Consider the following 23,078-nt stretch of genomic DNA (forward strand, 5'->3'; position numbering starts at 1 on the left):
AGAGAGCGGGGCAGTGGGATTAGTTTGGGATTGAGACAGGGCTATGGGGCGAGAGCGGGCCAGTGGGGTTAGTTTGGGATTGATACAAGGCTATGGGGAGAGTGTGGGGCAGTGGGATTAGTTTGGGATTGAAACAGGGCTACGGGGAGAGAGTGGGGCAGTGGGGTTAGTTTGGGATTGATACAGGGCTATGGGCAGAGTGTGGGGCACTGCAATTAGTTTGGGATTGATACAGGGCTAAGGGGAGAGAGGTGGGCAGTGGGATTAGTTTAAGATTGATAGGGGGCTATGGGGAGAGAGCGGGACAGTGGGACTAGTTTGGGATTAATACAGTGCTATGGGGAGAGTGCGGGGCAGTGGGGTTAGTTTGGGATTGATACAGGGATATGGGGAGAGAGCGGAATAGTGGGATTCGTTTGGAATTGATACAGGGCTATGAGGAGAGAGCGGGGCTGTGGGATTAATTTGGGATTCATACAGGGCTATGGGGAGACAGTGGGATAGTGGGATTAGTTTGGGAATGATACAGGGTTTTGGGGAGAAAGCGGTTCAGTGGGATTAGTTTGAGATTGATTCAGGGCTATGGGGCGAGATCGGGGCAGTGGGATAAGTTTGGGATTGATACAGGGTATGGGGAGAGAGCGGGGCAGTGGGATTAGTTTGGGATTTATACAGGACTATGGGGAGAGAGCGGGGCAGTGGGACTTGTTGGAAATGATAAAGGGCTATGGGGAGAAAGCGGGACAGTGGGATTAGTGTGGGATTGATACTGGGCTATGGGGAGAGAGCGGGGCAGTGGGATTAGTTTGGGATTGAAACAGGGCTACGGGGAGAGAGTGGGGCAGTGGGATTAGTTTGGGATTGATACAGCGCTACGGGGAGAGAGTGGGGCAGTGGGATTAGTTTGGGATTGAAACAGGGCTACGGGGAGAGAGTGGGGCAGTGGGATTAGTTTGGGATTGATACAGGGCTATGGGGAGAGAGTGGAGCAGTGGCATTAGTTTGGGATTGATACAGGGCTATGGGGAGAGAGTGGGGCAGTGGGGTTAGTTTAAGATTGATACAGGGCTTTGGGGAGAGAGCGGGACAGTGGGATTAGTTTGGGATTGATACAGGGCTATGGGGAGGGTGTGGGGCAGTGGGATTAGTTTGGGATTCATACAGGGCTATGGGGAGACAGGGGGATAGTGGGATTAGTTTGGGAATGATACAGGGCTATGGGGAGAGAGTGGGACATTGGGATTAATTTGGAATTGATACAGGTGCATGGGGATAGAGCGGGACACTGGGATTAGTTTGGGATTGATACAGCGTTACGGGGAGAGAGTGGGGCAGTGGGATTAGTTTAAGATTGATACAGGGCTATGGGGAGAGAGCGGGACAGTGGGATTAGTTTGGGATTAGTACAGGGATATGGGGAGAGAGCAGGGCAGTCGGGTTAGTTTGGGATTGATGCAGGGATATGGGGAGAGAGAGGGACAATGGGATTAGTTTGGGATTGATACAGGGTTATGGGGAGAGAGCGGGGCAGTGGGGTTAGTTTGGGATTAATACAGTGCTATGGGGATTGTGTGGGGCAGTGGGATTAGTTTGGGATTCATACAGGGCTATGGGGAGACAGTGGGATTGTGGGATTAGTTTGGGAATGATACAGGTCTATGGGGATACAGCGGGACAGTGGGATTAGTTTGGGATTGATACAGGGCTACGGGGAAAGAGCGGGGCAGTGGGATTAGTTTGGGACTGACACAGCGTTTTGGGGAGAGAGCGGTTCAGTGGGATTAGTTTGGGATTGATTCAGGGCTGTGGGGCGAGAGCGGGGCAGTGGGATTAGTTTGGGATTGATACAGGTGTATGTGGATAGAGCGGGACAGAGGGATTAGTTTGGGATTGATACAGGGCTATGGGGATGGTGTGGGGCAGTGGGATTAGTTTGGGATTGATACAGGGCTATGGGGAGACAGTGGGATAAGTTTGGGAATGATACAGGGCTATGGGGAGAGAGCAGGGCACTGGGATTTGTTTGGAATTGATACAGGTCTAATGGGAGGGAGTGGGGCAGTGGGATTAGCTTGGGATTGATACAGGGCTATGGGGAGAGAGCGGGGCAGTGGGATTAGTTTGGGATTGATACAGGGCTATAGGGAGAGAGCGGGACAGTGGGATTAGTTTGGGATTGATACAGGTGTATGTGGATAGAGCGGGACAGAGGGATTAGTTTGGGATTGATAGAGGGCTATGGGGAGACAGTGGGATAGTGGGATTAGTTTGGGAATGATACAGGGCTATGGGGAGATGTCGGGACAGTGGGATTAATTTGGAATTGATACAGGTGTATGGGGATAGATTGGGACAGTGGGATTAGTTTGGGAGTGATACAGGGCTATGGGGTGGGTGTGGGGCAGTGGGATTAGTTTGGGATTGATACAGGGCTATGGGGAGACAGTGGGATAAGTTTGGGAATGATACAGGGCTATGGGGAGAGAGCAGGGCACTGGGATTTGTTTGGAATTGATACAGGTCTAATGGGAGGGAGTGGGGCAGTGGGATTAGCTTGGGATTGATACAGGGCTATGGGGAGAGAGCGGGGCAGTGGGATTAGTTTGGGATTGATACAGGGCTATAGGGAGAGAGCGGGACAGTGGGATTAGTTTGGGATTGATACAGGTGTATGTGGATAGAGCGGGACAGAGGGATTAGTTTGGGATTGATAGAGGGCTATGGGGAGACAGTGGGATAGTGGGATTAGTTTGGGAATGATACAGGGCTATGGGGAGATGTCGGGACAGTGGGATTAATTTGGAATTGATACAGGTGTATGGGGATAGATTGGGACAGTGGGATTAGTTTGGGAGTGATACAGGGCTATGGGGTGGGTGTGGGGCAGTGGGATTAGTTTGGGATTGATACAGGGCTATGGGGAGACAGTGGGATAGTGGGATTAGTTTGGGAATGATTCAGGGCTATGGGGAGAGGGCGGGACAGTGGGATTAATTTGGAATTGATACATGGTTTTGGGGAGAGAGCGGTTCAGTGGGATTAGTTTGGGATTGATTCAGGGCTATGGGGAGAGAGCGGGGCAGTGGGATAAGTTTGGGATTGATACAGGGCTATGGGGAGAGAGCGGGGCAGTGGGATTAGTTTGGGATTGATACAGGGTTATGGTGGGAGAGCTGGGCAGTGTGATTAGTTTGGGACTGATACACGGCTATGGGGAGAGAGCGGGGCAGTGGGATTAGTTTGGGATTGAGACAGGGCTATGGGGCGAGAGCGGGGCAGTGGGGTTAGTTTGGGATTGATACAAGGCTATGGGGAGAGTGTGGGGCAGTGGGATTAGTTTGGGATTGAAACAGGGCTACGGGGAGAGAGCGGGGCAGTGGGATTAGTTTGGGATTGATACAGGGCTATGGGGCAAGTGCGGGGCAGTGGGGTTAGTTGGGGATTGATACAGGGCTATGGGCAGAGTGTGGGGCACTGCAATTAGTTTGGGATTGATACAGGGCTAAGGGGAGAGAGGTGGGCAGTGGGATTAGTTTAAGAATGATACAGGGCTATGGGGAGAGAGTGGGACAGTGGCATTAGTTTGGGATTAATACAGTGCTACGGGGAGAGTGCGGAGCAGTCGGGTTAGTTTGGGATTGATACAGGGATATGGGGAGAGAGCGGAATAGTGGGATTCGTTTGGAATTGATACAGGGCTATGGGGAGAGAGCGGGGCTGTGGGATTAGTTTGGGATTCATACAGGGCTATGGGGAGACAGTGGGATAGCGGGATTAGTTTGCGAATGATACAGGGTTTTGGGGAGAGAGCGGTTCAGTGGGATTAGTTTGAGATTGATTCAGGGCTATGGGGCGAGATCGGGGCAGTGGGATAAGCTTGGGATTGATACAGGGTATGGGGAGAGCGCGGGGCAGTGGGATTAGTTTGGGATTTATACAGGACTATGGGGAGAGAGCGGGGCAGTGGGATTTGTTGGAAATGATAAAGGGCTATGGGGAGAGAGCGGGACAGTGGGATTAGTTTGGGATTGATATATGGCTATGGGGAGACAGGGGCCAGTGGGATTAGTTTGGGATTGATACAGGGCTATGGGGAGACAGTGGGATACGTTTGGGAATGATACAGGGCTAAGGGGAGAGAGCAGGGCACTGGGATTTGTTTGGAATTGATACAGGTCTATGGGGAGGGAGTGGGGCAGTGGGATTAGCTTGGGATTGATACAGGGCTATGGGGAGAGAGCGGGGCAGTGGGATTAGTTTGGAATTGATACAGGTCTTTGGGGAAAGAGTGGGGCAGTGGGATTAGTTTGGGATTGATACAGGGCTATGGAGAGAGAGCGGGGCAGTGGGATTAGTTTGGGATTGATGCAGGGCTATGGGGAGAGAGCGGGACAGTGGGATTCGTTTGGAATTGCTACAGGTGTATGGGGATAGAGTGGGACAGTGGGATAAGTTTCGGATTGATACAGTGCTATGGGGAGGGTGTGGGGCAGTGGGATTAGTTTGGCATTCATACAGGGCTATGGGGAGACAGTGGGATAGTGGGATTAGTTTGGGAATGATACAGGGCTATGGGGAGAGAGCGGGACAGTGGGAGTAATTGGGAATTGATACAGGTGTATGGGGATAGAGCAGGACAGTGGGATTAGTTTGGGATTGATACAGGGCTACGGGGAAAGAGCGGGGCAGTGGGATTAGTTTGGGATTGATTCAGGGCTATGTGGAGAGAGCAGGGCCGTGGGATAAGTTTGGGATTGATACAGGGCTATGGGGAGGGTGTGGGGCAGTGGGATTAGTTTGGGATTCATACAGGGCTATGGGGAGACAGGGGGACAGTGGGATTAGTTTGGGAATGATACAGGGCTATGGGGAGAGAGTGGGACATTGGGATTAATTTGGAATTGATACAGGTGCATGGGGATAGAGCGGGACAGTGGGATTAGTTTGGGATTGATACAGCACTACTGGGAGACAGTGGGGCAGTGGGATTAGTTTAAGATTGATACAGGGCTATGGGGAGAGAGCGGGACAGTGGGATTAGTTTGGGATTAGTACAGGGATATGGGGAGAGAGCAGTGCAGTCGGGTTAGTTTGGGATTGATGCAGGGATATGGGGAGAGAGAGGGACAATGGGATTAGTTTGGGATTGATACAGGGCTATGGGGATGGTGTGGGGCAGTGGGATTAGTTTGGGATTGATACAGGGCTATGGGGAGACAGTGGGATAAGTTTGGGAATGATACAGGGCTATGGGGAGAGAGCAGGGCACTGGGATTTGTTTGGAATTGATACAGGTCTAATGGGAGGGAGTGGGGCAGTGGGATTAGCTTGGGATTGATACAGGGCTATGGGGAGAGAGCGGGGCAGTGGGATTAGTTTGGGATTGATACAGGGCTATAGGGAGAGAGCGGGACAGTGGGATTCATTTGGAATTGATACAAGGCTATGGGGAGAGAGCGGGACAATGGGATTAGTTTGGTATTGATATAGGGTCATGGGGAGAGAGCGGGTCAGTGGGGTTAGTTTGGGATTGATAGAGGGCTATGGGGAGACAGTGGGATAGTGGGATTAGTTTGGGAATGATACAGGGCTATGGGGAGAGAACGGGACAGTGGGATTAATTTGGAATTGATACAGGTGTATGGGGATAGATTGGGACAGTGGGATTAGTTTGGGAGTGATACAGGGCTATGGGGTGGGTGTGGGGCAGTGGGACTAGTTTGGGATCCATACAGGGCTATGGGGAGACAGTGGGATAGTGGGATTAGTTTGGGAATGATTCAGGGCTATGGGGAGAGGGCGGGACAGTGGGATTAATTTGGAATTGATACATGGTTTTGGGGAGAGAGCGGTTCAGTGGGATTAGTTTGGGATTGATTCAGGGCTATGGGAAGAGAGTGGGGCAGTGGGATAAGTTTGGGATTGATACAGGGCTATGGGGAGAGAGCGGGGCAGTGGGATTAGTTTGGGATTGATTCGGGGCTAGGTGGGAGAGCTGGGCAGTGTGATTAGTTTGGGACTGATACAGGGCTATGGGGAGAGAGCGGGGCAGTGGGATTAGTTTGGGATTGAGACAGGGCTATGGGGCGAGAGCGGGGCAGTGGGGTTAGTTTGGGATTGATACAAGGCTATGGGGAGAGTGTGGGGCAGTGGGATTAGTTTGGGATTGAAAAAGGGCTACGGGGAGAGAGTGGGGCAGTGGGATTAGTTTGGGATTGATACAGGGCTATGGGTCACGTGCGGGGCAGTGGGGTTAGTTTGGGATTGATACAGGGCTATGGGCAGAGTGTGGTGCACTGCAATTAGTTTGGGATTGATACAGGGCTAAGGGGAGAGAGGTGGGCAGTGGCATTAGTTTGGGATTAATACAGTGCTATGGGGAGAGTGCGGAGCAGTCGGGTTAGTTTGGGATTGATACAGGGATATGGGGAGAGAGTGGGATAGTGGGATTCGTTTGGAATTGATACAGGGCTATGGGGAGAGAGCGGGGCTGTGGGATTAGTTTGGGATTCATACAGGGCTATGGGGAGACAGTGGGATAGCGGGATTAGTTTGGGAATGATACAGGGTTTTGGGGAGAGAGCGGTTCAGTGGGATTAGTTTGAGATTGATTCAGGGCTATGGGGCGAGATCGGGGCAGTGGGATAAGTTTGGGATTGATACAGGGTATGTGGAGAGAGCGGGGCAGTGGGATTAGTTTGGGATTTATACAGGACTATGGGGAGAGAGCGGGGCAGTGGGATTTGTTGGAAATGATAAAGGGCTATGGGGAGAGAGCGGGACAGTGGGATTAGTTTGGGATTGATACATGGCTATGGGGAGACAGGGGGCAGTGGGATTAGTTTGGGATTGATACAGGGCTATGGGGAGACAGTGGGATAAGTTTGGGAATGATACAGGGCTATGGGGAGAGAGCAGGGCACTGGGATTTGTTTGGAATTGATACAGGTCTATGGGGAGGGAGTGGGGCAGTGGGATTAGCTTGGGATTGATACAGGGCTATGGGGAGAGAGCGGGGCAGTGGGATTAGTTTGGAATTGATACAGGTCTTTGGGGAAAGAGTGGGGCAGTGGGATTAGTTTGGGATTGATACAGGGCTATGGAGAGAGAGCGGGGCAGTGGGATTAGTTTGGGATTGATGCAGGGCTATGGGGAGAGAGCGGGACAGTGGGATTCGTTTGGAATTGCTACAGGTGTATGGGGATAGAGTGGGACAGTGGGATAAGTTTCGGATTGATACAGTGCTATGGGGAGGGTGTGGGGCAGTGGGATTAGTTTGGCATTCATACAGGGCTATGGGGAGACAGTGGGATAGTGGGATTAGTTTGGGAATGATACAGGGCTATGGGGAGAGAGCGGGACAGTGGGATTAATTTGGAATTGATACATGTGTATGGGGATAGAGCGGGACAGTGGGATTAGTTTGGGATTGATACAGGGCTACGGGCAAAGGGCGGGGCAGTGGGATTAGTTTGGGATTGATTCAGGGCTATGTGGAGAGAGCAGGGCCGTGGAATAAGTTTGGGATTGATAGAGGGCTATGGGGAGAGAGCGGGGCAGTGGGATAAGTTTGGGACTGAAACAGTGCTATGGGGAGAGAGTGGCGCAGTGGGATTAGTTTGGGATTGAGACAGGGCTATGGAGAGAGTGCGGGGCAGTGTGATTAGTTTGGGATTGAGACAGGGCTATGGGGAGAGAGCGGGGCAGTGGGATTAGTTTGGGATTGAGACAGGGCTATGGGGAGAGAGCGGGGCAGTGGGATTAGTTTGGGATTGATACAGGGCTATGGGGAGAGAGTGGGACAGTGGGGTTAGTTTGGGATTGATACAGGGCTATGGGGAGGGTGTGGGGCAGTGGGATTAGTTTGGGATTGAGACAGGGCTATGGGGAGAGAGCGGGGCAGTGGGATTAGTTTGGGACTGATACAGGGCTATGGGGAGAGTTTGGGGCAGTGGGATTAGTTTGGGATTGAGACAGGGCTATGGAGAGAGAGCGGGGCAGTGGGATTAGTTTGGGATTGAGACAGGGCTATGGGGCGAGAGCGGGGCAGTGTGGTTAGTTTGGGATTGATACAAGGCTATGGGGAGAGAGTGGGGCAGTGGGATTAGTTTGGGATTGATACAGGGCTATGGGGAGAGAGTGGGGCAGTGGGATTATTTTGGGATTGAAACAGGGCTACGGGGAGAGAGTGAGGCAGTGGGATTAGTTTGGGATTGAAACAGGGCTACGGGGAGAGAGTGGGGCAGTGGGATTAGTTTGGGATTGATTCAGGGCTATGGGGAGAGAGTGGGGCAGTGGGATTAGTTTGGGATTGATACAGGGGTATGAGGAGAGAGAGGGGCAGTCGGGTTAGTTTGGAATCGATACAGGGCTATGGGGAGAGAGCGGGACAATGGGATTAGTTTGGGATTGATACAGGGTTATGGCGAGAGAGCGGGGCAGTGGGGTTAGTTTGGGATTGATACAGGGCCATGGGGAGGGTGTGGGGCAGTGGGATTAGTTTGGGATTTATACAGGGCTATGGGGAGAGAGCGGGACAGTGGGATTAATTTGGAATTGATACAGGTGTATGGGGATAGAGCGGGACAGTGGGATTAGTTTGGGATTGATACAGGGCTACGGGGAAAGAGCGGGGCATTGGGATTAGTTTGGGACTGACACAGGGTTTTGGGGAGAGAGCGGTTCAGTGGGATTAGTTTGGGATTGATTCAGGGCTATGGGGCGAGAGCGTGGCAGTGGGATAAGTTTGGTATTGATACAGGGCTATGGGGAGAGAGCGGGGCAGTGGGATTAGTTTGGGATTGATACAGGACTATGGGGAGAGAGCGGGGCAGTGGGATTTGTTGGAAATGATAAAGGGCTATGGGGAGAGAGCGGGACAGTGGGATTAGTTTGGGATTGATATATGGCTATGGGGAGAGAGGGGGCAGTGGGATTAGTTTGGGATTGATACAGGGCTATGGGGAGACAGTGTGATAGTGGGATTAGTTTGGGAATGATACAGGGCTATGAAGAGAAAACGGGACAGTGGGATTAATTTGGAATTGATACAGGTGTATGTGGATAGAGCGGGAAAGAGGGATCATTTTGGGATTGATACAGGGCTATGGGGAGGGTTTGGGGCAGTTGGATTAGCTTGGGATTGATACAGGGCTATGGGGAGAGAGCGGGGCAGTGGGAATAGTTTGGGATTGATACAGGGCTATGGGGAGACAGTGGGATAGTGGGATTAGTTTGGGAATGATACAGGGCTATGGGGAGAGAGCGGGGCAGTGGGAATAGTTTGGGATTGATACAGGGCTATGGGGAGACAGTGGGATAGTGGGATTAGTTTGGGAATGATACAGGGCTATGGGGAGAGAGCAGGGCATTTTGATTTGTTTGGAATTGATACAGGTCTATGGGGAGGGAGTGGGGCAGTGGGATTAGTTTTGCATTGATACAGGGCTATGGGGAGAGAGCGGGGCAGTGGGATTAGTTTGGGATTGATACAGGGCCATGGGGGGAGAGCGGGGCAGTGGGATTAGTTTTGGATCGATACAGGGCTATGGGGAGAGAGTGGGGCTGTGGGATTAGTGTGAGATTGATACAGGGCTATGTGGAGAAAGCAGGGCAGTGTTGGAAGCAGTGTACATTGTGGACCTTAAGCATTGACTATGTTTCTCTCTCCACAGATGCAGCCCGGCCCACTCAGTATTTCCAGAATTTTCTGTTTATATTTCAGATTTCCAGCCTTTGTTGTACATTGTTCTCCTGTGATATGCTCCATGCTGGGCATATCTAAGCATGGTTAGTTTCAATTTAAAATGGGAAAGTATTTACGAGGTACTCAATGCAAAGTCTAATTTTCGGCTAACAAAGCCCACTTGAGTGGATAGAAATAGCACTTTTTTGCGGGGGAGTTGGTTGGTGCTAATTTACTGGAAGGTTTTGCAATTTTTAAACTTGGAAACGAAACCAGGGTAGTGCCCCAATCGATTACGTCACCGTTAAATCAAGGTATTCTCATGTTTACATGGGATTGTTGTTTGCGGTCCATCTGACGTTCACGTCTTTTGGATGTTGCTGTCTAGATATTATAAGAGCCAGGCTTCAAAGCAGCAGATCTGGTTGCATGATATCAGCGACCAAGTTGTGTGTAATTGTCTGACGACACTGTGGTTGTAGACTGAAAACTGTCCTTTGATTGGTTCTGTAAATAGAGGCACAGAGTACACGAGCCAAGACGTTTGGCTAAACCTGTATGGTTCGAACCCATTCTGACTATGGTTCCCGATTCTGGGCATCTGACGGATGTGATGGATAGGATAAAATGGAGCATAGGGATAAGGAGCTTGGAAACAGGAGAAGAATCAGGGCCCATGAAATTTCTCCCTGGCCCTGCTGTTAGGGCAAGAGATCCAGGATTTTGACCCGGCGACAGTGAAGGAACGGCCGATACATTTCCAAGTCGGGGTGGCGAGTGCGGCTCGGAGGGGAACTTCCAGGTGGGGGTGTTCCCCGTGCGTCTGCTGCCCTCGTCCTTCTAGACGGTAGCGGTCGTGGGTTTGGAAGGTGCTGTCGAAGGAGCCTCGGTGAGTTGCTGCGGTGCATCTTGTAGATGGTACACACACTGCTGCCACTGTGCTTCGGTGGTGGAGGGAGTGAATGTTTGTGGATGGGGTGCCGATTGAGCGGGGGCTGCTTGGTCCCGGACGGTGTCGAGCTCCTCGAGTGTTGTGGGAGCCGCCCTCATCCAGGCAAGTGGGGGGAGAGTGTCCCATCGCACTCCTGACTTGCTACCTCGTAGATGGTGGACAGGCTTTTGTTGTAGGGGTGGGGGGGGTGGGGGGGGGTGGTGTGGGTGGAGTTACTAGCCGCAGGATTCCCAGCCTCGGACCTGCTCTTGTATCCACAGCATTTCTAAAAGACCTTTCGCTGTTCACCTTGAGGTTCCTCGCAAGTGTTTTGCCATTCTCACCCCCACCCCCCCTACTTGCCCCCACCCCCAGGCTACTGCCTTTTTTAAAGCCCTTTAATGCTTGCTTTGTGTCTCTCTGTTGTGTTTTTTTAATTCTTTACACAGCTTTCGCAGCTGGGTTCAATGCTGCTCTTGGCTTTCCTTTCAAGCCCTCTTATTCTGGCTTCTGGCTGCATTTTCCCCTTCAGCACGGTTGCCTAACAACACAAGGCGAGCTTCCAGCCTCCTCGGGATCTTGCCTCTCTCAGCTTGCGTTGTTCCAGAGGCTTCTCTGAATATCCTGCCCTGCCTGTCCGCCTCCCCGGTGTGACCGGCTCTCTGCCAAAGACCCCCCACCCCCACCCACCACCCACCCCATGCGTTGATGTGAAAAGTCGGTGGGGTGGGGGGTGGGGGGGGGGGCGAATTGTTAGCGCTCTCGAGCGCCTGTCTGAATTGCGCCATGTGTCAGCCAGTGTGATGGACCCAGTCGAATTGCCAACGCCCCCCCCCCCCAACGATCCCTGCATCCACCACCCCAACCCCCCGCCCCGGCAGAATCCCCAACCCCCAGGACTCTTAGCTCCAGAGAGGAGATGGTGGCCCAGTCGCTATGCCACTGCATAAGTTGCCCCAGAGGCCCCTGGGTAATGCTTTGGTTGACAGGGGGGGGGGGGGGGGGGGGGGTGTGGTCAGGGTGGGGTGGTGGGGGCGGCGATACGGATTCGAATCCCACCTGCGGGGCAGCCGGTGGAATTTGAATACATTGAATAAAATCCAGAATTAGGAAGCCAGTTTCAGTCACAGGGACCGTGACAACCGTCGTTGATGGTCGTTAAAAAAAACCCCATCTGGTTCATGAATGTCCCCCCTTTAGGAAAGGGGGAAATCGGCCGTCCTTACCCCGGTCGGGCCTATGCCTGACTCCGGACCCTCCCACCGCGAACCCCCCCCCCCCCCCCCCCCCAACTCCCCCCCCCACCCCACCCCGCCCCCCAGCTGTCTCCTCGACCCCCCCCATCAATCTGCACCCGCAAGAGGAATGTCCAGAGCCGCAGACCGGAGTAGCGAGCGCACAGGTTTTGGCCCCAGGCTTGATTTTTTGAGCTGATCCCAACCCATGGAGGGGAGCTAGAGGGGGAGAGAGATGCCATTGACAGCCTCAGCGACCCCAACCCTGCAGGGGGGGCAGTGGGGTGGTGGGTGGGTGGGAGGTGCCAGCAAAGACAGCGGCACCTAAGCGATGAAGTCGGTGACCCTGGATGAAAAGCGCAGTGCAGGCAGACGGCTTGGGGTCTGAATTGGCGAGGCCTTACAAAGTCGAACAGCCAGCCAAAACACTAGCTGGCAGGGGTGGTGGGGGGTTGGGGGGGGGGGGGGGGGCGGCGCGGTGGGCTCACGTAAAGTAGGTGTTAGGGGTAGGGTGTTCAGACCCCCATAAAGAGGAGATGAGGGAAGTGACGCCAGGAGAGCTGAGGGAGGCGAGGACCTAAGTCGGGATCACACACCGGGAGAGCCTCTCACCTTTGCCTGGTCCTGGCTGGGCAGGAGCGGCTTGGCTTCGGTGATCTGGATCTCCTGGAGCTCGGTTGCCATGGTAGCTCAGGCTGCTGCAATCTGCAACATAAACAAAAAGGGAAGAAAATCATTTCTGGAGAGAACCACAGGGACTGAGGGAAAAAAAATGCAGCAGCAGCATCAATAAGAGAGGGAACTGGCTGCACCGGGACTGTGGACAACGGGAGTAAATGGGAAGGGGTTTGGGTCCATTGGGATTGTGGACAGTGGGAGTGAATGGGAAGGGGTTTGGGTCCATTGGGATTCTGTACAGTGGGAGTGAACGGGAAGGGGTTTGGGTCCATTGGGATTGTGTATAGTGGGAGTGAACGGGAAGGGGTTTGGGTCCATTAGGATTGTGTACAGTGGGAGTGAATGGGAAGGGGTTTGGGTCCATTGGGATTGTGTACAGTGGGAGTGAATGGGAAGGGGTTTGGGTCCATTGGGATTGTGTACAGTGGGAGTGAACAGGAAGGGGTATTTGTTTCTTGTTATCCTGCTTTCAAGCTGCTGTGTAACTGAGCTTTGACACACCCCCCACGCCCCCCCGACCCCCCCCACCCCCATTCCCCTGCATCGAGTGACGTGATAAGTTAGAAGCTGATTGCTGTGGCTTCAGTGAACTTAAAGAGAACGGCACCAGGGACCCAGAGACTGGATTAAATGGCAGTGTTGCCTTTCAGTCTTCCTGACTCCGGGAACAAACTGGAACAGCAGGAGCTGCTTTAAATAGGGACGTCTTAATTCTTCATTCAGCGCGTCCCAACTTCCAAACACAGGTCAGCGAGGAAGCTGCACTAGAAAGAGATAGCTCACACTTAATATTAATGTCTTTGTCTACAGGGTTTATCGTGGAGATATCTGTACACTGACTGGTGTCTCTCAGTCCCCCTCTCTCTCAGGGAGATATCTGTACACTGACTGGTGTCTCTCAGTCCCCTCTCTCTCAGGGAGATATCTGTACACTGACTGGTGTCTCTCAGTCCCCTCTCTCTCAGGGAGATATCTGTACACTGACTGGTGTCTCTCAGTCCCCTCTCTCTCAGGGAGATATCTGTACACTGACTGGTGTCTCTCAGTCCCCTCTCTCTCAGGGAGATATCTGTACACTGACTGGTGTCTCTCTGTCCCCTCTCTCTCAGGGAGATATCTGTACACTGACTGGTGTCTCTCAGACCCCTCTCTCTCAGGGAGATATCTGTACACTGACTGGTGTCTCTCAGTCCCCTCTCTCTCAGGGTGATATCTGTACACTGACTGGTGTCTCTCAGTCCCCTGTCCCTCAGGGAGATATCTGTACACTGACTGGTGTCTCTCAGTCCCCTCTCTCTCAGGGAGATATCTGTACACTGACTGGTGTCTCTCAGTCCCCTCTCTCTCTGGGAGATATCTGTACACTGACTGGTGTCTCTCAGTCCCCTCTCTCTCACGGTCATATCTGCACACTGACTGGTGTCTCTCAGTCCTCTCCCTCAGGGAGATATCTGTACACTGACTGGTGTCTCTCAGTCCCCTCTCTCTCAGGGAGATATCTGTACACTGACTGGTGTCTCTCAGTCCCCTCTCCCTCTGGGAGATATTTGTACACTGACTGGTGTCTCTCAGGGAGATATCTCTACATTGACTTTTGTCTTTCAGTGTCTGTCCCAGTTACAGTCAGGCACTTGTTCCTATCAGAAGGGATTAAGCAATCGTTCGTATGAACATATGAATTAGGAGCAGGAGAAGGCCACTCGGCCCTTCGAGCCTTGTCCATCATTCAATATCATCATGGCTGACCTGATTTTAACATCAACCCCATATTCCTGCCATTCCCGATAACTTTTCACCCCACCTTGTGTATAAAGAATTTATCCACCTCTGCCTTAGAAATATTCCAAGACTCCGCTCCCACCGCCTTTCGAGGAAGAGATTTCCAAAGACTCGCCGCCCTCTGAGAGAAAGAAGTTCTCCTCGTCTCCGTCCTAAATGGGCCACCCCCTTATTTTTAAACAGTGACCCGCCCTCCCCCCACCCCCCCACCCCCCACATTCTAGATTCTCCCACAAGAGGAAACATTCTCTCCACATCCACCCTGTCAAGACCCCTGCAGGATCTTATTTGTTTCAATCCAATCGCCTCTTACTCTTCTAAACTCCAGCGGATACAAGCCCGGCCTGTCCAACCTTCCCTCATACGACAGGCTGCCCATCCCTGTTCTGAGTCTGGTAAACCTTCTCTGAACAGCTTCCCACGCATTGACATCCTTCCTTAAATAAGGAGACCAGTGCTGTACACAGTGCTCCAGATGTGGTCTCAACAGTGCCCTGTACAACTGAAGCTTAACCTCCCTACTTTTGTATTTAATTACCCCTCACAAAAAATGATAACTTTCTATTCGCTTTCCTGATTACCTACTGTACCTGCACGCTAACCTTTGGTGATTCATGCGCTAGGACGCCCAGATCCCTCTGCACCTCAGAGCTCTGCAATCTCTCACCATTTAGATAATATGCTTCTTTTTTATTCTTCCTGCCAAAACGGACAATTTCACATACTCCATTTGCCAGGTCTTTGCCCACTTGCTTAACCTATCTGTGTCACATTGTGCCTCCTAACGTTCTCCCCACAGCTTACTTTCCTACCTATCTTTGGGTCATCAGCAAATTTAGCAACCATTCCTCCACCACTCCCAGTTTCAGTCAGACTCCTGTTCCTATCAGAGGAGATTAACCCTCTCACCAGCCTCTAAACCAGTTACAGTCAGACCTCAGGCAGCCTGTTCTTGCTGGAGGGGATTAACCCTCTCACCCACCTCTCTCCTAGTTAGAGTCAGACACCAGGCAGCCTGTTCCTATTGAAGGGGATTAACCCTCTCACACACCTCTCTCCCAGTTACAGTTAGACACCGGGCAGACTGTTCCTATTGAAGGGGATTAACCCTCTCACCCACCTCTCTCCCAGTTACAGTTAGACACCGGGCAGACTGTTCCTATTGAAGGGGATTAACCCTCTCACCCACCTCTCTCCCAGTTACAGTTAGACACCGGGCAGACTGTTCCTATTGAAGGGGATTAACCCTCTCACCCACCTCTCTCCCAGTTACAGTCAGACAGCGGGCAGCCTGTTCCTATTGAAGGGGATTAACCCTCTCACACACCTCTCTCCCAGTTATAGTCAGGCACCGGGCAGCCTGTTCCTATCTGAGGGGATTAACCCTGTCACCCACCTGTCTCCCGGTTACATTCAGACACAGGGTAGCCTTTTCCTATCAGCGGAGATTAACCCTCTCACCCACCTCTCCCCCAGTTACAGACACCGGGCAGCCTGTTCCTATCAGAGGGGATTAACCCTCTCGTCCACCTCCCTCCCATTTACAGTCAGACATCAGGCAGCCAGTTCCTATCAGAGGGGATTAACCCTCTCATCCACCTCCCTCCCATTTACAGTCAGACACCAGGCAGCCTGTTCCTATCGGAGGGGATTAACCCCTCACCCACCTCTCTGCCGGTCAATGCTGATGCCTGTGCCCTCCGATGTGCTGTGCAAGTGCATGGGCAATAGCCGAGGGTTGTTTGAGGGGTGGGGTGGGGTTGGGTGGAGGGGGTTGGGGGGAGGGGGTTGGGGGGAGGGGTGGTAGGGCATCTCCTCATCGCCCGGTCCTGGTCTCTCTCAGAGTTCACCAGGTCTCCAATGGGATTGGTTGGCCGGTGGGGTGGGGGTGGGAGGAGGGGGGGGATGTAGGATTGGAAGAATTGTCGATGGGGTTCGCTTATCCACACCCCGACTGTCAGATTCTGGCACCACCCCCTCCCTACCCCCTCCCCCCCCGCCCCCCCTCCCCCCTCCTCCCACACCACCACCCCCCCCGCCCCCTCTCCCCCGCACCACCACCCCCCGTCCCCTCCCCTCTCCTCCCGCACCACCACCCCCCCCTGCCCCCTCCCCCCTCCTCCCGCACCACCACCCCCTGCCCCCGCCCCCTCCCCCCTCCTCCCGCACCACCACCCCCTGCCCCTGCCCCCTCCCCCCTCCTCCCGCACCACCACCCCCTGCCCCCGCCCTCTCCCCCGCACCACCACCCCCCTGCCCCCGCCCCTCTCCCCCCCTCCCCCGCACCATCATCACCCCCCCCTCCCCCCCTCCTCCTGCACCACCACCACCACCCCACCACCAACCCCCCCACCTCCCCACCCCTCCCCCCCCCACACCGGCCCTGGGAATCTAGATCCCCTGGCGCCAAACAAAGGAGGTCACCTTCAGTGTGTGGAGAGAGCTGGCGGAAGCTGTCGGCCGGAAGGGAGTGTGTGACTGCACCTGGGTACACAGGCCCTGGAGACTGGCACAGGCAGCACACAGAGCGGGGCTAGTCACAGGGCAGGGAGAGAGAGGGAGAGAGAGAGAGAGAGGGAGAGAGAGAGAGAGAGACGAGACAAAGAGAGGGAAGGGAAGAGGGACAGAGAGGAGAAGGAGAGAGAGAGAGGGAGGGGGGGAGAGAGAGAGAGGGAGAGAGAGAGAGAGAGGAGAGGGAGAGAGAGAGAGGGAGGGAGAGAGAGAGAGGGAGGGAGAGAGAGAGAGGGAGAGAGAGGGAGGGAGAGAGAGGGAGGGAGAGAGAGCGAGGGAGAGAGAGCGAGGGAGAGAGAGCGAGGGAGAGAGAGCGAGGGAGAGAAATCGAGGGAGAGAAATCAGGGAGAGAAATCGAGGGAGAGAGAGCGAGGGAGAGAGTGAGGGAGAGAGAGCGAGGGAGAGAGAGATGAGACGAAGAGAGGGAGGGGAAGAGGGAGAGAGAGAAGAGGGAGAGAGGGAGAAAGGGAGAGAGGGAGAGAGGGAGAGAGGGAGAGAGGGAGAGAGGGAGAGAGGGAGAGAGGGAGAGAGAGAGAGAGAGAGAGAGAGAGAGAGAGGGAGAGAGAAGGAGAGAGGAGGGGGGAGAGAGAGTGAGGGAGAGAGAGCGAGGGAGAGAGAGAGAGTGAGAGAGAGAGGGAGAGAGAGAGGGAGAGAGAGAGGAGTGTGAGGGAGAGACGAGACAGAGTGGGAGAGAGAGAGAGAGGGGAGTATGAGAGAGAGATAAGGAGACAGAGAGAGAGAGGGGGACAGGGTGAGGGATAGAGAGAGAGAGAGAGACAGAGAGAGAGAGAGAGAGTGTGAGGGGGAATTATGAAGCCAGTTTCAGTCACGGTGACCATGACAACTGTCATCGATTGTTGTTAAATCCCCATCAGGTTCACTCATGTCCCCCCTTTAGGGAAGAGAGAACTGCTGTCCTTACCCAGTCTGACCTACACGTGACTCCAAACCCACACAGCAATGTGGTTGGCTCTTAACTGCACCCCCCCAACCCGCCTCTGAAATGGCTGAGTGAGCCATTCAGTTCAAGGCGCAATTAGGGATGGCCAACAGATGCTAGGGTTTCACCAGCGATGCCCACGTCCCATGAAAGAATAAGGGAAAATGTCCAAACTCCTGCAACCAGCAGAAATACCTTCTCTCTCTCTCTCTCTGTGTCTCTCTTTTTTTCTGTGTCTCTCTCTCTCTCTGTCCCTCTCTCTCTGTCTCTTTTTCTCTGTCCCTCTCTGTCCGTCTCTCTGTCTCTCTCTGTCCTCTCTCTCCCTCTGGCTCTCTCTCTCTCTGTCCCCCCGCCCCTCTCTGTCCCTCTCTCCCCCTCTCTGTCCCTCTCTCCCCCTCTCTGTCCCTCTCTCTCCAGCTCTTTCCCTCTCTCCCTCCCTCCCTCTCTGTCCCCCTCTCCCTCTCTGTCCCCCTCTCCCTCTCTGTCCCCCTCTCCCTCTCTGTCCCCCTCTCCCTCTCTGTCCCCCTCTCCCTCTCTGTCAGCCTCTCCCTCTCTGTCAGCCTCTCCCTCTCTGTCAGCCTCTCCCTCTCTCTTTTTCTCTGTCCCTCTGTCTCTCTGTCCCTGTCTCTTTTTCTCTGTCCCTGTCTCTTTTTCTCTGTCCCTGTCTCTTTTTCTCTGTCCCTCTGTCTCTCTGCCCCTCTCTCTTTTTCTCTGTCCCTCTCTCTTTTTCTCTGTCCCTCTCTCTTTTTCTCTGTCCCTCTCTGTCCCTCTCTCTCTGTCCCTCTCTCTCCCTCTGTCCCAAATCTCTCTCCCAGTGTCCCTCTCTCTCCCTCCCTCTCTGTCCCTCTCTCCCCCTCTCTGTCCCTCTCTCTCCAGCTCTTTCCCTCTCTCTCTCCCTCGCTGTCCCCCTCGCTCTCTCGCTGTCCCCCTTGCTCTCTCGCTGTCCCCCTCTCTTTCTCCATCTCTGGCCCCCCTCTCTCTCCATCTCTGGCCCCCGTCTCTCTCCATCTCTGGCCCCCCTCTCTCTCCATCTCTGGCCCCCCTCTCTCTCCATCTCTGGCCCCCCTCTCTCTCCATCTCTGGCCCCCCCCCTCTCCATCTCTGGCCCCCCCCCTCTCCATCTCTGGCCCCCCTCTCTCCATCTCTGGCCCCCCTCTCTCTCTCTCTCTATCCCATCAGATCCCATTATATCCTGAAAATTTCAGTCAGATCGCCCCTTTACCCTTCTGGATGCCAGGGACTGGATCCCGAGCGGGTGGAATCTCCCCTTGGGACTGAGCCCCTGGGAGCCTAGGTGTGGTTCCGGTGAATCTGCACCGCCCTCCCTCCATGGTCGGTCTATCCTCCCTTGTGCGCGGTGCCCAGAGCTGCTCGTGGTGATCCGGGTGTGTCCTAGCTAGGGCTCTGTCGTGCCAAAGCCTGACTACCCACCCCCGAGCATCCTCCTCCATGAGATAACGTGTTGGAAGCCGTTCAGAGAAGGTTGACCAGACTCTCACCAGGGATGGGCATCCTGTCATATGTGGGAAGGTCGGACAGGCCAGGCTTGTATCCACTGGAGTTTTAGGAGAGTAAGAGGCGACGCGATTGAAACCTTTAAAATCCTGAGGGGGTCTTGACAGGGCGGATACGGAGAGGATGTCTCCTCTTGTGGGAGAATCTAGAACTTGGTGGGGGAGGCCCATTTAGGACGGAGAAGAGGAGAAATTTTTTCTCTCAGAGGGCGGCGAGTCTCTGGAACTCTTCCTCGAAAGGCGGTGGGAGTGGAGCCTCGGAATATTTTTATGGCGGAGGTGGATAGATTCTTGGGAAGCGAGGGGGGGATGGGTGAAAGGTTATCGGGGGTGGGGGGGCGGTCGGCGGGAATGTGGAGTTACAATCAGATCAGCCACCATCTTATTGAATGGGCAGGGCAGGCCTGAGGGGGGGGGGGGCCGAGTGGCCTCCTCTTGCTCCAGATTCGTGTGCCCGTAATAAGGTAGGACACCCAGGGTAGGAAGAGCCCAGGGCCCATCACCCCCCACCACCCCAGCCTGCCTGGGAAAAGTTAGCTGAAAATCTGTCAGCTGTGAGGGGGGTGGGGACGGAGTCGGCAGAGGGTGAGGGGGTGGGGGTTGTGGGGTGATGGAGGAACGCTGGCTCCCGATCTCCATCCGGCTACTCCTCTCAGGGAGGGATTTCAGATGGGGTTAAAGGGACAAGCTGGCGGAACGGGAAGGTGAAGCCCCACACAGTCGAATGTCCTGAGCCAGCACGCCCTGCGCGCACGCGCGCGCACACACACACACACACACACACAATAACGCCGAGTACCAGCAAGCGGTGGATACGGCCTGAACCTGTTGCCGGGCAACGAGGCAGGGCCTTCAGCAGAGCAGGCCGGGGTAAACAAGTGTCTCAAGAATGATTTATGTCGCCCTTATCAGCCTGGGCCAGACACAGAGCACAACAAGGAAACTATTTACAGCAGTGAACAAATATCCTTGTGTTCCAAGCAGGCCCACAGGGACAGCAGTCAGCTTAGAATTCCTGGCATCCCCTTACACTGCCCCCGTCAAACACTCCCAGGACAGGAATGTCACGGGGTCAGATACAGGGTAAAGCTCCCTCTACACTGTCCACATCAAACACACCCAGGGCAGGTACAGCACGGGGTTAGATACAGAGTAAAGCTCCCTCTACACTGTCCGCATCAAACACTCCCAGGACAGGTACAGCACAGGGTTAGATACAGAGTAAAGCTCCCTCTACACCGTCCCCATCAAACACTCCCAGGACAGGTACAGCACGGGGTTAGATACAGAGTAAAGCTCCCTCTACACTGTCCCCATCAAACACTCCCAGGACAGGTACAGCACGGGGTTAGATACAGAGTAAAGCTCCCTCTACACCGTCCCCATCAAACACTCCCAGGACAGGGACAGCACGGGGTTAGATACAGAGTAAACCTCCCTCTACACCATCCCCATCAAACACTCCCAGGACAGGTACAGCACGGGGTTAGATACAGAGTAAACCTCCCTCTACACCATCCCCATCAAACACTCCCAGGACAGGTACAGCACGGGGTTAGATACAGAGTAAAGCTCCCTCTACACTGTCCCCATCAAACACTCCCAGGACAAGTACAGCACGGGGTTAGATACAGAGTAAAGCTCCCTCTACACTGTCCCCATCAAACACTCCCAGGACAGGTACAGCACGGGGTTAGATACAGAGTAAACCTCCCTCTACACCATCCCCATCAAACAATCCCAGGACAGGAACAGCACAGGGTTAGATACAGAGTAAATCTCCCTCTACACTGTCCCCATCAAACACTCGCAGGACAGGTACAGCACGGGGTTAGATACAGAGTAAATCTCCCTCTACACTGTCCCCATCAAACACTCCCAGGACAAGTACAGCACAGGGTTAGATATAGAGTAAAGCTCCCTCTACACTGTCCCCATCAAACACTCCCAAGGCAGGTACAGCACGGGGTTTAGATACTCAGGGTGAAATATGTGCACCCGGTGCTCTGACCTCACAAGCAGTTCCTCAGTTGGGGAGGGGGAGGCCTTTTGCCTGGTCTCCCTCCCTCTCTCCCTCCGTCCCTCCCTCTCTCCCTCTGGCCGGATTGTTATTCTATTCCCGCCTGGCAGCCCTGAATCTTGCTCGAAAGAACAGGAACTGCCTCAGGACGGCCTGTTTCTACCTTGAGCACAAACAAGCAGCCGCCGCCTGTTTGGTTCAGATTGTCTATCAGCTCCAGGAGGAGTCCGGGGACCGGGTCAATTCACTGGCCCAGAGCTGGTGCCAGGCACCACTTTCCTGGGCCAGGTCGGGTCGGTGAGGGGGGAGGGGGGGATGGAGGGAATGGGAGGGAGAGGGGGAGAGGGGGGTGGAAGGAGGGGAGTGGGGGAGGGGGCAGTGGGGGGAGGGCTGATGGACAGGGCAGTTCCCCGTCTCCAGCCAACACGTACCTGACCTCCCCCACCCACCCCCACCCCCACAGGCACGTCGGCTGTCAAGGCAACTCGTTTCCCGGGAATCGGAGGCAGAAAATTGAGGGATCGCTGCTCTGTCCTTTTCTCTCTCTCTCTCTCTCATCCCATGTGTCTCTCCCTCTCTTCTCGCTCTCCCAGCCTCTCTCTCTCTCCCCATCTGTCTCTCCCTCTATTCGCTCACTCTCCGAAACTTACTCTCTCTCTCTCTCTCCATGTATCTCTCCCTCTCCTCTCTCGCTTTCCCAACCTCTCTCTATCTCTCCCTCTCTGCATTTATCTTTCTCTCTGTCTCTCTCCCTCGCTCTCTCCACATTTATCTATTTCTCTCTCTTTCCCTCTCCCCCTCTCTGGATATATCTCTCTCTCCCCAGGTGTATGTGTCTCTCTCCCCCTCTCCCTCTCCCCCATGGGAGGTTCACGTATTGCCGGGAAGCGGGGTCAGGGTGTTGCAAACAAGTGGATGTAACCTTTTACCAGTAGAGGAAGAGAGAGAGGGCGAGGGTGACAGAGAGAGAGAGAGAGAGACACCCACGTGGGGAGAGAGGCAGAGAGCGATTCACGGCTGGGGAGAGGAGGAGGAACAGTGGGGGAGGGAGGTGGGAGGGAGAGAAAGACCTGGGGAGAGATTGATGGAGAGTGGGAGAGAGAGGGACGGGGGGAGAGAGAGAGAGACGGGGAGGGACAGAGAGAGACGGGGAGGGAGAAAGAGAGAGAGAGACGGGGAGGGAGAGAGAGGGATGGGGAGGGAGAGAGAGGGACGGGGAGGGAGAGAGAGGGACAGGGGAGAGAGAGAGAGGGACGGGGGGGAGAGAGAGAGAGTGAGGGACGGGGGAGAGAGAGAGAGTGAGGGACGGGGGAGAGAGAGAGAGGGACGTGGGGGAGAGAGAGATGGGGACGGGGGAGAGAGAGAGAGAGGGACAGGGGAGAGGGAGAGAGACGGGGAGAAAGAGAGAGACGGGGAGGGAGAGAGAGACGGGGAGGGAGAGAGAGACGGGGAGGGAGAGAGAGAGACAGTGAGAGAGAGAGAGAGACGGGGAGGGAGAGAGAGAGAGACGGGGAGGAAGAGAGAGAGAGACGGGGAGGGAGAGAAAGGGACGGGGAGGGAGAGAGAGGGACGGGGAGGGAGAGAGGGAGACGGGGAGGGAGAGAGGGGGACGGGGAGGGAGAGAGGGGGACGGGGAGGGAGAGAGAGGGACGGAGGGAGAGAGAGGGACGGAGGGAGAGAGAGGGACGGAGGGAGAGAGAGGGACGGAGGGAGAGAGAGGGACGGAGGGAGAGAGAGGGACGGAGGGAGAGAGAGGGACGGAGGGAGAGAGAGGGACGGAGGGAG

General features: G+C 54.5%; 1 protein-coding gene across 1 annotated transcript in view; it reads right to left on the reverse strand.

Moving 5' to 3' along the window:
* ndrg2 (NDRG family member 2) overlaps positions 1–23,078 on the reverse strand; it is a 299,077-nt gene that overhangs the window by 119,353 nt on the left and 156,646 nt on the right. The window contains exon 3 of the mRNA XM_041180787.1: positions 12,464–12,556. Coding sequence (XP_041036721.1) covers positions 12,464–12,535 — 72 coding nt within the window. The 5' untranslated portion in view covers positions 12,536–12,556. The remainder of the gene's footprint in view (positions 1–12,463; positions 12,557–23,078) is intronic.

The sequence above is a fragment of the Carcharodon carcharias genome, assembly GCF_017639515.1.
Source record: "Carcharodon carcharias isolate sCarCar2 chromosome 27 unlocalized genomic scaffold, sCarCar2.pri SUPER_27_unloc_1, whole genome shotgun sequence".
In the NCBI taxonomy this organism is placed as follows: Eukaryota; Metazoa; Chordata; class Chondrichthyes; order Lamniformes; family Lamnidae; genus Carcharodon; species Carcharodon carcharias.